The 13,996-nt window shown below is 34.6% G+C and overlaps 1 protein-coding gene across 1 annotated transcript; it reads right to left on the reverse strand.

Moving 5' to 3' along the window:
• Nucleotides 1-12,795: 12,795 nt before the first annotated feature.
• Nucleotides 12,796-13,331, reverse strand: LOC140918764 (uncharacterized). The gene is made up of 2 exons (XM_073363558.1): nucleotides 13,263-13,331; nucleotides 12,796-13,071 (listed from the first exon to the last, which is right to left on the reverse strand). Exons 1-2 carry the CDS (start codon nucleotides 13,329-13,331, stop codon nucleotides 12,796-12,798), a joined length of 345 nt encoding a protein of 114 aa, XP_073219659.1.
• Between the last annotated feature and the right edge of the window lie 665 nt (nucleotides 13,332-13,996).

Genomic DNA, 13,996 nt, shown 5'->3' on the forward strand with positions numbered 1-13,996 from the left:
TGGTCTTCAAAGCATCTCACACAACACGTGGCTTGTGATTTTGTGGATTTATAACCTACCTCCATGGTTATGTATGAAGCGTAAGTTTATGATGTTTTCTCTGTTAATTTCTGGACCCAAACAACCGGGGAATGATATCGAGGTATACTTGAGCCCTTTAATTGAAAATTTAAAAAATATGTGGGAGGCAAATGTGGAAGTTTATGATGGGTATAAGAAAGAATGTTTCAATTTGAGGGTTGTGTTGTTCGGCACAATTAATGATTTTCCAATATATGGTAATTTATCAGGATATAGCATTAAAGGTCAGTGTGGATGTCCTATATGTGAAGAGAGTACAAATTGGATGCGGTTGAAACATTGTAAGAAGAATGTGTTTCTTGGACATCGTAGATTTTTACCTTATAGTCATCAGTATCGTGGGTGGAGAAATGCATTCAATGGAAAATCAGAGGAAGGTAAAGCTCCTTTAGCACCGACTGGATATCAAATACTTGAAAAAGTACAAGGTTTGACCAATAAATTTGGCAAACCTTTTGCGGGAGAGCTGGTGAAAACTGGGTGGAAGAAAAAGTCAATTTTCTTTGAATTGCCATATTGGAAGTCATTGTATGTAAGACATTTCCTCGATGTGATGCATATTGAGAAAAATGTATTTGAAAGTGTTATTGGTACGTTACTCAATGTTCCAGGAAAGTCTAAAGATGGCGTCAATGCAAGATTGGACTTGGTCGATATGGGAATAAGAAATGAACTGGCTCCAGTAAAGAAAGGAAATCGCACATATCTACCTCTAGCCTCTCATACTTTATCTAGAAAGGAAAAAATTGCTTTATGTAAATTTCTACACGAAGTTAAAGTTCCAGAAGGATACTCTTCAAACATTAAAAATTTAGTTTGTATGAAAGACCTTAAGTTAAAAGGTTTGAAGACCCATGATTGTCATATTCTAATGGAGCATTTGCTACCAATAGGTATACGTTTCATTTTACCTGAAAAATTTTGACGAGCCATAACTAGATTATGTTTCTTCTTCATGGAAATTTGTAGTAAAGTGATCGATCCTCAGAAATTACCGACATTGCTTAGGGAAATTATTGTTAGTTTGTGTGATCTTGAAATATATTTCCCACCCTCGTTTTTTGATATAATGGTTCACCTTATTGTTCATCTTGTTAAGGAGACACAACTTTGTGGGCCAGCTTATATGAGATGGATGTATTCGATAGAACGATATATGAAAATATTAAAAGGGTACGTAAAAAGTAGAAGTCGACCAGAATATTGTATTGCTGAACGGTACATTGTCGAAGAAGCTGCTGAATTTTGTACTGAATATTTGTCCAATGTTGAATCCATAGGGATTCCCATGTCTCTTCATTCGGGAAGAATATCAGGAGAAGGGATAATTGTAAAGAGACTAATGACTATATCAAGGACAGAATGGGAGCAGGCACAAATGTATATTCTACACAATGATCATGAGGTTCAACCTATGTTACAATACACATGGATCAGTTATCTAGTTTGAACATGAATAAGAATCAAAATTGGATAACTCGAGAGCACAATCGAAGTTTTATAACATGGTTAAATAATCACATAAAGTCAAAGTTTGATATAGACCCCGAAACAATTTCACAAAGATTGAGGTGGCTAGCAAATGGTCCGAGTTTACATGTCTTTTCGTACACCGGTTATGTAATTAACGGCTACACATTTTATACCAAATAACAAGATGATCAAACCATTATGCAAAATAGAGGAGTCACTCTCGTAGCTGAAGCGATGCATGTCTCAAGTGCAAAAGACAAAAACCCAATATATGCAAATCTATCATATTTTGGGGTTATCGAGCACATATGGGAGTTAGACTACACAATGTTTCATGTTCCCATATTTGGTTGCAAGTGGGTGATAATAATAATGGCGTTCGGATTGATGAGTCAGGGTTCTTGCTTGTCGATTTTAATAGGGTGGGATACAAAGATGAGCCTTTTATTTTAGCGTCGCAAGCTCAACAAGTGTTTTATGTCACTGATCCTGCTGATGATAAATGGTTTGTTGTCCTATCGACCAATAAAATAAGTGATGATAACAATAATGATGAAGATGTTGGTAATGATCTTTTATTTGCAACATCACAACCACATGAAATTGATTCAACTGATGATGGTTTATATCTTAGAGATGATCATGATGAGGAAATTTGGATTAATTCATCGTTTCGTATCGTTAATGGACAAACAAATGTGAATCCCACCAGGAAAAGAAGAAGGGCATCTTAATATGTTTAATTTTTTTATATAAGCCATGTAATCTGAACTGAGTTCATGTAATTTAACTGTTTGATCTGCCAGAATTGAGCATTTTAGTATTTACCTTAAATTGTATTTGATTTTCTGCTTATACTTATTTTCTGCTTATATTTAGCTTGATCTTAGTGTACATTTTATACTAAGTTCATGTAATTTGAGTGTTTGACCTGCCAGAACTGATTTTCTGCTTATATTGAACTTGAAAAAGCTTTGTTTGAGTACTGGAAATTTTTCTTGAAATTTAACTGATCATCCCAATATGATCTGATCATGTATTTAACAAAAACTGATCAGAACATAAACTTTGTAATTTTACAGCGCTTTTGTCAATAAGCGCTATAAAAAGCCTTTAAAAAAAATAAGGAGGTCACATAGCGCTTGCACATAATAAAACAAAGAAGCCTTTTAAAGCGCTTTGTGGAAAAAGCGCTGTAAAAGGGTGTTTGCACATAATAAAACAAAGAAGCCTTTTAAAGCGCTTTGTGGAAAAGTGTTGTAACAGGTTGCTTGCACATAATAAACACAAGAAGCCTTTAACAAAAACTGATCAGAACATAAACTTCATAATTTTACAGCGCTTTTGTCAATAAGCGCTATAAAAAGCCTTTAAAAAAAATAAGGAGGTCACATAGCGTTTGCACATAATAAAACAAAGAAGCCTTTTAAAGCGCTTCGTGGAAAAGCGCTTTAAAAGGGTCACATAGCGCTTGCACATAATAAAACAAAGAAGCCTTTTAAAGCGTTTGTGGAAAAGCGCTATAAAAACTTTTATAAAAATAAAATAAGGAGGTCTTTTACAACGCTTTTTCAAAAAAGCGTTGTAGTAGGGTTTTATATAGAACATGTAAAAGGGTCACATAGCGCTTGCACATAATAAAACAAAGAAGCCTTTTAAAGCGCTCTGTGGAAAAGCGATGTAAAAGGTTGCTTGCACATAATAAACACAAGAAGCCTTTTAAAGTGCTTTGTGGAAAAGCGCTGTAAAAGACTTTTAAAAAAATAAAATAAGGATATCTTTTACAACGCTTTTTCAAAAAAGTGTTGTAGTACGGTTTTATATATAACAATAAACCGCTTCAGTTTCCTCTTCATTACATAAACTTCATATAAGCTTGTTTCCTCCTCCTCTTCATTCTTCTTCTCATTGCAAACACTACGAACAATATTGCATTGTTACTAACCCTTATTACGTAAACTCCAAACGCTTGTTTCCACTTCATTCTCCTTGTCATTGTGAACCATCTTTGTTTATGCGAACCCTACTCTCCTACGAACCGTTTTTATTTTTGTGTTGTTCTTCTTTGTTTGTATTTCTACGTTGTAACCCTACTGTTCTTCTGTTTTTCAGGTATTGTATTTATTAATTTTTTGTTGTCACTAAAATGCATGTTGAACTTATACTGCTACGTACTTAGACTACTGCATGTTGAACTTGTTGAAGTTATATTGAACTGTATGTTGAACTTGTTGTAGATAAATGGATACCAACAAGGATTTAGATCGTCAAAATGAGGAAGTTGTCAACCCTAAGACTTATGAAAATGAAGTCAAACGTGGTGCAACCATCATGCAAAATGTCATAAAAGCAAGGAGTAGTGGCATAAAATTTGAGGTATACTATACTTTGTTTGCTGTATATTTTTTATCTTTTTTGAAAGCATGTACTTACTATATGAGTTTATTAGGTTGGATGGAATGAGAGTGGTCAGCCAATTGACCCCAACAGTTCCATGTTTGTAAGTTATATTGGGGATGTTGTTCGTTAGAATATCCCCATCATAATTGACGATTGGAGAGATAAGGGGTTAAAGGATGCGAAAGATATATTGTGGGTTGATATACAAGTTACTTTTTTGATCCACTTTTTTGTTACTTATAATTTTTTCCATTGAAATACTTTACTCAAACTATATCTTTATTTCGTTTGCAGACTGCTTTTGCTGTTGATGAGGTGAGAAAGGCTTACGTGTTGAGAGTTGTCGGGAAAATACACCGAGGTTTTAGATCTCGCCTCTCAAATTGCTATCTAAAAGATCGTGAAGGAAATATGAATGCTGAAGCTCCAAAAATGTATAAACATTATATATCAAATGAAGAATGGAGCGCATTTGTAGCAAAACGTTCAGACCCCGCGTTTGTGGTAAGTGATTAATTTATTAGCATTTGTGTTTTATTATTCATATTCATATCGTATTTTAAATTTTTACACGATTGTTATTTTTTATATATAGAAAATAAGTAAGGCAAATCGCGAGAAGGCAAAAAATCCGACGCACCCATACAAAAAATCTCGTATGGGATATGCTCGTTTAGAGCAAAAACTTGTAAGTAATTAAACATCACTTTTATATAATGTGGTACATTATAAACTATAGTTGCTAACTGATAATTTGTTTATGATCATAACGAATAGCTACAAGACACCCAATCAGATCAACCGTTGGGTCGTCATATCTTGTGGAAGGAAACTCGTGTAAATAAAGATGGAGTGGTTGATAACGAAAATGTTCAAAAAGTAATAGAACTTTGTGTAAGTATATTGTCACTTTAATATTTTTTAATATTGTATTTTAAAAATGATATTGAACTTATCTTTTTAATCCTACGTGTATGTTAGGAGAATCTCGAACAAAGTTCGGAAAATCAAGTGGACAACAAAGCTAGTTGCAAGGACATTCTCGGTAAAGTGTTTAATGTTCCTGAATATTTCGATCGCGTGAGGGGGAAAGGATTTGGCGTAACTCCTAAAAGCTATTTTTCACAAGAGAAGCGCCAAAATCCATCTAATGTGGAGGTATTAGAGAAGCTCAAATTCCTATCATAGAAAGTGACACTCTTGGTGAAGACGAATAAAGACAAGCCACTTCCGGATCAACTCCAACATGAAATACAAATGGAGAGTGAAAACGCGAGTTGCAACATTGGTCTCAAAAGTCTTCCCGAGGTAATTAATTACTTAATAAAATAAGAAATTCATTCAACCTAATTGTTTCACATACTTATGTATTAACCATTGATTTAGGGTGTCACTCCTTGCATGATGTACCGATCCTCCCCTACTCATCGCAAGGTCGGAAAAGGAACATTGTACAATACTTTGGAAGAAGTATTGCACAACACACCGATCCATACGGACCATGTCAAAGTATCACCAGTTATTGCTTTGGAACCAAATGCACCGTTGCCTATACCGGACAACAATGCATATATGAATTATTTGGGCGAAGCAATTGGTAGTTACATGACATGACCCACACATCTTGTTTCCCTTGATAAGGTATGTTTAATTAATTGAAATGTATGTTTAATTGATATGTATATTTAATTGCACGATGTATGATTATGATTGATTATATTTAATTGCTGATTTTTTTCCGATGTTAACTTTAATTTCACATTTATTTAGATTCAGACAAAGTATAAAGGGAATGATAAGAAGATTCCCAGAAACGAGTCAGTCACATCGCCAGAAAAGGTTTGTCACATTTATTTTGTAAGGTTTGTCATTTTTTTCAAATTCAATAAACTAAAAAACTAATTAACCTCATTTTTTCAGATTCAATCCAATAAACCACCCGCACAACAAACCAGCTGCCACAATAAACCAGCTGCCGCACCACAACCAGATGTTCGTGGTAAAAATAAAGCCGGCAAACTTCAAAAATTGGAGGGTAATAAAGCTGGCAAACTTCAAAAGCTGGAGGGTAATAAAGTTGCCAAAGTTGCTGCTCAAAAACTAGATCGGGGAAAATCAATTGCTGCTCCTGCTCCTAAAATAAGTCAGCAATTCCTCGCTTGAAATTGGAGGGTAATAAGTCTTGACATAAAGGTAAAAACGAATTGGGGCAGCAACAACGATTCACGCATCATAAGCATGGATAAAGCTATATTCGGAGACGAGTATAAAGAACTACTTGAAAAAGAGCACATATACGAACTTCTCAACCATAAGGAGCTGAGTGCTACTGTCATCAACTTATACATTAGGTAAAAATTACTTTTAATTGCATTTATTGGTAATTAATTTAATTTATTAGTAATTAATCTAATTTGAAATTTTCATTGAAGGTTTTTGTATGAGAAGTTGGTGTGCACGTGCAGATTGTCAAATAGATTTTCATTCTTGTCTCCGCATAAGCTTTCGATGTTTAAACTCGACCTAGTGAATGTAAAGAAATACGTTGTACATATACTATTAGGAAATAAAGAGAAGGATAAGTTGTTCCTTGTACCATATAATTTAGGGTACGTAATTATATATTCTTTATATATATCTTTTTTAATTTATGGGATCTTAATATATTAGTTGTGTAAACCAAATTGCCAACCAAATTTTTGTTTTTGTAGGGAGCATTGGGTGCTATTTGCAATCAATGCGACCTCTGAAGTTATATACTATTTAGATCCCTTGCACGACAATTACAACAATCACTCTGATATAAAGACTATGTTCGACACGTAAGTAATATTCATGGATTCCAATAAAGGTTTTAAATATATGTCTTTAAAATTTCATTTACAATCAATGCACAAATATTTATTGACTTATATGTTTTATTTTATAATGCCCCTCGTCAAACTAAAAACATCGATTGTGGGTACTATATATTGCGATTCTTGAAAAGGATTGTTGATATGAATCAAACTATAATCCCATAAACGGTACAGTATTTTCATTATTTGATTTTCATATATAAACTATGTATATATTTGATTCTAACTTATTTATGTTCAATTTTTATATCGCACAGTACTTTGACAATTCCTGTCCAACATATTCTGAAAGAGATCTAATTGAAATAGAGGAAGACTGGTGTCAGTATGTGATTTAAATGAAAATTATTTGATTTGCTGGGAAATGGCGTGCTGCAAGGGATAATTATATGAATATATGGTAGTTCTGTTATGTGTAGTTCTGATATTTATATGTATATGAATATGGCACATTTGAAAAGTTGTGAATATGTAGTTATATGAATATGTATATAGTTATGTGCTGTTGTCAATATGTGAATATGTATATGAATATGTTGTGAACTGATTGTGTAAATATGTAAATTTATAAAGTTAAATTATAAAGTTATATAGTTCTATTTTGTTGTGTACTGATTGTGAAATGATTGTGTGAAGATATAAAAGAACCAAAAAGCGCTTTTTAAAAATTCCATTTACAGCGTTTTTTTATAAAACTAAAATAAGAATGCACCTTTTACAACACTTTTTCAAAAAAGCGCTGTAATAGGTGCATAATAATGCATCTACTGAATGCACCTTTTACAGCGCTTATTCAAAAAAGCGTTGTAATAGGTGCATAATAATGCATCTATTGTTTGCACCTTTTACAGCGCTTTCTCAAAAAAGCGCTGTAATAGGTGCATAATAATGCATCTACTGAATGCACCTTTTACAGCGCTTATTCAAAAAAGCGTTGTAATAGGTGCATAATAATGCATCTATTGTTTGCACCTTTTACAGCGCTTTCTCAAAAAAGCGCTGTAATAGGTGCATAATAATGCTATATTGAATGTGCCATTTACAACGCTTTTTCCAAAAAGCGTTGTAATGGGTGCATAATAATGCATCTATTGTTTGCACCTTTTACAGCGCTTTCTCAAAAAAGCGTTGTAATAGGTGCATAATAATGCTACATTGAATGCAACATTTACAACGCTTTTGCCAAAAAGCGCTGTAAAACGAATATAACAAGCACACAATATATCTACCTATTTTATAGCGCTTTTTATTTTAAAAAGCATGTTGTATCTTTTTGAAAAAGCGCTGTAAATGGCTTAGAAAAAGCACTGTAAAATACGTTTTTTCGCGTAGTGGGTTAAGAGTAATCGTGAATGGGCTTAGAGTATAGCTAACATTTCTTGGGATACAATTTCATGGTACTATAGAGAACAAGGGGTGGAAGAGGTAATATGCCAATACAGAGATTTTGCAAATGTACCTCTCATGGGAACGAAATGATGTATTAATTACAATCCAATGGTAGTTCTGAGACAAGTTGGTCACCCTATGTTGGATAAAACAAATGATAAATCATTGGAAGTTTTTGTTTTTCACAATACGGATATAGTAGACCCACCAACGTTGAGAAGAATAAGTCGAGCTTGGGAGATGATCATTAGAAAAGGAAGAGTACTCGGATGTAGAAGTTGTAGCACAAAAAAACCTTATCAACAATGGGTAAAGAAAAGACTCCAAGAAATCAAGCTGCCTTTCCATAGTACACCCTCAAATTATTAGGAAATGCCTGAACCTACCCTTGTTACAAATGAAGAAATAAAAGAACTCAAAACATCATTGTTAAAATGTGGAGAGGAGAAAATACAGCTGCAAGAAAAGTTAGAAAAAGTATCCCAAGAGAATGAGAACTTACGATCAGAAAACACTTGTAAGAGTCAGTTTATCGAGAGAAGCAACAAGAGGTTGAAAATTGAAAAAGAAAATAAACTTGACATACAAGATTGTTTGAGAGGTGCAAATGAAGATTTAGATGTGCAAAAGCAAGAAAGGAATGAAGCTACTGAAGAAGCATATATGTGGAAGAAATTGTAGGATTGAACGATTTTTAGAAAAAAAATGAAAGCTTAACACATGAGCTTACTTTTTATAAACAGAAAAAATAGAAAGCAAAATAAAATATATTTTAAAAAAAAGATGCAAAAACAAAATAAAGACTAATAAGCAGAAAATTAGAGAGACAAAAAAAAATAAGAAAATGATACCTTACTCCTGAATTGTTGTTTTGCTAGACCGATTGTTTCAAGATCAGATTCTCTTCTTCTCTTTTGCCAATTAATCTCTCTATTTTTTATGTGCTCTCAATTTGTGTTTCGAATTGTGCCCCCTTTTGTCCTCTTGTGGCAACCTATTTATAGACTTTTGGGTGTAGATTACAAAAGACAAGAGAATAATTGTCAATTGATTAAGATTAATCTATTTCTTTTCAGTTTCTTTTCATTTAATTGGCCACAATTATGCTGATTCTTTTTGCCATTGATTCATTTCTTCGGTTTCTTTTCTATTCAATTACTCACCATTATACTGATTTTTATGACCATCAATCCATTTCTTTTCGGGTTTTTTTTTCTATTTATTGTGATCATCATTACATCGATTTTTATGACCATCAATTCATTTCTTTTCAGTTTCCTTTATTTTTATTTCTTATTATTATTTTCTTTTATATTTTAGAAAAGAGTAAAAAATAAATAAAAATCGGACAAAATTAGGTGCCAACAGCTGCACCTCTTTACTTAGAATTTCATTGAGAATCAAAGTAAAAATAAGTAAAGATAACAAATTCTAATTTTGTCCAAACAATAATTTTTAGAAGAATTCGAGTCGTTTTCCCGATTTCAAGATGTCAGTAATTTTCTCGGCTTCGGGTGTGAGTCGTTTTCCCAGCTTCAACATTCGGGTCATTTTCTCGGCTTCGGGTGTGATCGTTTTCCTGGCTTCAACATGTGGGTCGTTTTCTCGACTTCGGGGTACGAGTCGTTTTCTCGACTTCAACATGCATGTCGTTTTCTCGGCTTCGGGTGCGAGTAGTTTTCTCGGCTTCAGGTGCGAGTCGTTTTCCCAGCTTAAACATGCGGGTTGTTTTCTCGGCTTCAAGTGCGAGTCGTTTTCTCGGCTTCAACATGCGGGTCGTTTTCTCGGCTTTGGGTGCAAGTCGTTTTCTCGGCTTCAACATGCGGGTCGTTTTCTTGGCTTAGGGTGCGAGTCGTTTTCCCGGCTTCAACATGCGGGTCGTTTTCTCAGCTTCGGGTGCGAGTCGTTTTCCCGGCTTCAAAGTGCAGGTCGTTTTCTCGGCTTCAGGTGCGATTAGTTTTCCCGACTTCAACTTGCGGGTCGTTTTCTCGACTTCGGGTGCGAGTCGTTTTCCCAGCTTCAACATGCGGTTTCTCAGCTTCGGGTGCGAGTCGTTTTCCCGGCTTCAAAGTGCAGGTCGTTTTCTCGGCTTCAGGTGCGATTAGTTTTCCCGACTTCAACTTGCGGGTCGTTTTCTCGACTTCGGGTGCGAGTCGTTTTCCCAGCTTCAACATGCGGGTCGTTTTCTCGGCTTCGGGTGCGAGTCATTTTCCCGGCTTCAACATGCGGGTCGTTTTCTCGACTTTGGGGTGCGAGTCGTTTTCCCGGCTTCAACGTGCCGGTCGTTTTATCGGATTCGGGTGCGAGTCGTTTTCTCGGCTTCGGGTGCGAGTCGTTTTCCCGGCTCCAACATGCAGATCATTTTCTCGGCTTTAAATTTATAAAATATTATGAATGAATGAATGAATGAATGAATGAATATGTCGGTTTTTATTAATATTTTTATTGGACACGACCATTCAAGCTTCAACATGCGGGTCGTTTTCTCGGCTTCTGGGTGCGAGTCGTTTTCCCGGCTTCAACATGCGGGTCGTTTTCTCGGCTTCTGGGTGCGAGTCGTTTTCCCGGCTTCAACATGCGGGTCGTTTTCTCGGCTTCTGGGTGCGAGTCGTTTTCCCGGCTTCAACATGCGGGTCGTTTTCTCGGCTTCTGGGTGCGAGTCGTTTTCCCGACTTCAACATGCGGGTCGTTTTCTCGGCTTTAAATTTACAAAATTTCATGAATGAATGAATATGTCGGTTTTTATTAATATTTTTATTGGACACGACCATTCAAATCGTGAATGAGAAAAAGCACTTATACTTTTTTTTTTTAACGTGATATCTTTGATCTCTTTTTTTTGTCCTCTTCTATTTTTCCTTTTCTTCGGTTCTTTCCTTTTTTTTTCATTTTTTTTTTTGAAGAAGAATTAATATTGTGATCGTAAGTTGGATCTCATGTCGTCGTATGTCTTATAGTGTAAACAACCTATATTTTATCCGGTTTCATTATATCGAGTTATGGTATATGTTTTACTTTCCAATAAATGATAATCATAAGATGCATTCTGGAAAAAGAGTTAAATTATAAAGGTGGTAACAGTATATATTAATATATTGAAAGAAAAAAGAATATACCTAAGATAAAACAAAAGAAATGGGTGGAAGACCCGACTTGGTTGCTAGTAATTCAAAGGTAAAGAAAGAAAGAATATACATAAGATAAAACAAAAGAAATGGGTGGAAGACCCAACTTGGTAACTAGTAATTCAAAGGTAGACTGCACTAACTTCTCATGCCATAAATCGATCCATATTGTTCATTTTGTCTTTTCGAGTATATATTCTTTGTTCTTGTTTTTGTTGTTGTTTTTCTTCTTCTCTCAGGTCGTTCTTTTGGGTTTTCAACCTAACAGATATATTTTGTGTACCCTAATTTTTGCCTAGGTTGCCCTTTCGGTTTTCAACCTAGAGGATTTCTTTTTTTTTTTTTTATCCCTAGTTTTTTCCTAGGTCACCCTTTCAGGTTTTAACCTAGCGGGTATATTTTTTGTACCCTAATTTTTGTCTAGGTTGCCTTTTCAGGTTTTCAACCTAACGGGTATTCATTATTTAAGCATAATACTTTTTTACGGCGTCTGAGTTTACAGGAAGAGCTAAATCTTTTCCATCCATATTCGTAAGGATCAAAGCTCCACCTGAGAAAGCTTTCTTCACGACGTATGGGCCCTCATAGTTAGGAGTCCATTTTCCACGATAATCCTTTTGAATGGGTAAGATTTTTTTCAGCACAAGATCTCATTCCTGGAATTCTCGAGGACGTATTTTTTTCTCATACGCTTTCTTCAGTCTTTTCTGATATAATTGCCCATGGCATAAGGCCGCCAACCTTTTTTCTCCAATCAAATTCAATTGATCAAAACGTGTTTGTACCCATTCCGACTCCTCTAGTTTAGCTTCCATTAATACTCTTAGCGAGAGGATTTCTACTTCAATAAGTAGCACAACCTTCATCCCATATATTAAGGAAAAAGGGGTTGCCCGAGTTGAAGTGCGTACCGAAATACGATACCCGTGTAGTGCAAACGGCAACATCTCATGCCAATCTTTGTATGTTATAACCATTTTTTGAATAATTTTTTTGATGTTTTTATTTGCTGCTTCAACTGCACCATTCATTTTTGGTCTGTACGGGGACGAGTTGTGGTGTTGAATTTTAAAGGTGACACATAATTCATCCATCATTTTGTTAATTAGATTTGTGGCATTGTCAGAAATGATCTTGCTTGGTAGACCATAACGACATATTAATTCCCTTTTTATAAATTTGACTACCACATTTTTTGTTACATTGGCGTATGAAGCGGCCTCTACCCATTTGGTACAGTAATCATATGCCCCACATTGAGAACGGTCAGGGCGCTGAAAGGGTGTTCAGGGGCACCGATGGGGCGTGGATATTATCAGCATATATTTGACACTTATGACATTTCTTTACATAATTTAACAATCTTTTTCTAGGGTGAGCCAATAATATCCGGCCCGGAGAATTTTTCTAGACATGGTGTGTCCATTCATATGGATCCCATAAGAGCCATCGTGGATATCTTGTAGAATTTATTTCGCCGCATTGACATCAACACATCTAAGGAGTACCATATAGTAATTCCTCTTATACAAAATATTTTCATTCACAAAAAAGCTTGCAGATAACTGTCTCAAAGTTCCTTTCTCATTCTCTGATATTTCGGGAGGATATTCTCTATTTATAAGATAATGTTTGATGTCGTGATACCACGGTTTTCCATCAGGTTCTTCTTCCATGACATGGCAGTAGGCTGGATAACCTCGACTCTCCATTTTAATTGATGGGATTTCATTGTTTCGATTTATCTGGAACATAGATGATAAAGTAGCCAAAGCATCAGCCAATTGATTGTCTTCTCGAGGGACATGGTGAAATGTGATTTTGTCAAATTCTAAAGACAATTTTTTATGTAGGTAAAATAAGGTATTAACTTCTTATCTCGAGTTTCCCATTCTTGGTTAAGCTAATTAATGACTAGGGCTGAATCTCCATATACTTCTAGAAATTTCGCTTTTGATTCCAAAGCCGCCAAAATTCCCATGGCACAAGCTTCATATTCTGCCATATTATTGGTACAATCAAAACACAATCGTGTTGTTATAGGTATGAACTTGTTTTTCGGAGATATTAAAACAACCCCAATCCCATGCCCCATTATGTTTGAGGCCCCGTCGAACAACAAGGTCCATTTTCCATCATCATATTTGTAAGACACATTATCATTTGTCTAGAATATGATAATTGGACCCTTACACCTTAATAAAACAGAGGTAATTAATAATGAATGGTAAATTAGAATCACCATCATAACTGAAAACTACATTCAGAAATATAGTTTACAACATGTTTAGTAGATTCATAAAATATTACATCTTGAAAACAAACTACGATTGTCTGATTACATCATAAACAAAAAATAAAATAAAATCAAATTCTAAGTCCAGGAGTTTGGAACTGATCTTCTGATGCTAACTTTCATGTTCCTCCAGCTGCTAAAAAAAATAATAATAATTGGGATGAGATAAAACATCTCAGTGAGCACTATAAATAAGAGGAAAACAACCTCAAAGAGTTTCTTTCGTAAAAGTGTATAAAATATACAAAAGTAGTTATACATCTCAAGAAGAAAAAAAATCAATTATTATTATTATTATTATACATGTCTATATATATATATATATATATATATATATATATATATATATATATATATATATATATTATTCTGAA

Source organism: Cicer arietinum, chromosome 7 (genome assembly GCF_000331145.2).
Source record: "Cicer arietinum cultivar CDC Frontier isolate Library 1 chromosome 7, Cicar.CDCFrontier_v2.0, whole genome shotgun sequence".
Lineage (NCBI taxonomy): Eukaryota > Viridiplantae > Streptophyta > Magnoliopsida > Fabales > Fabaceae > Cicer > Cicer arietinum.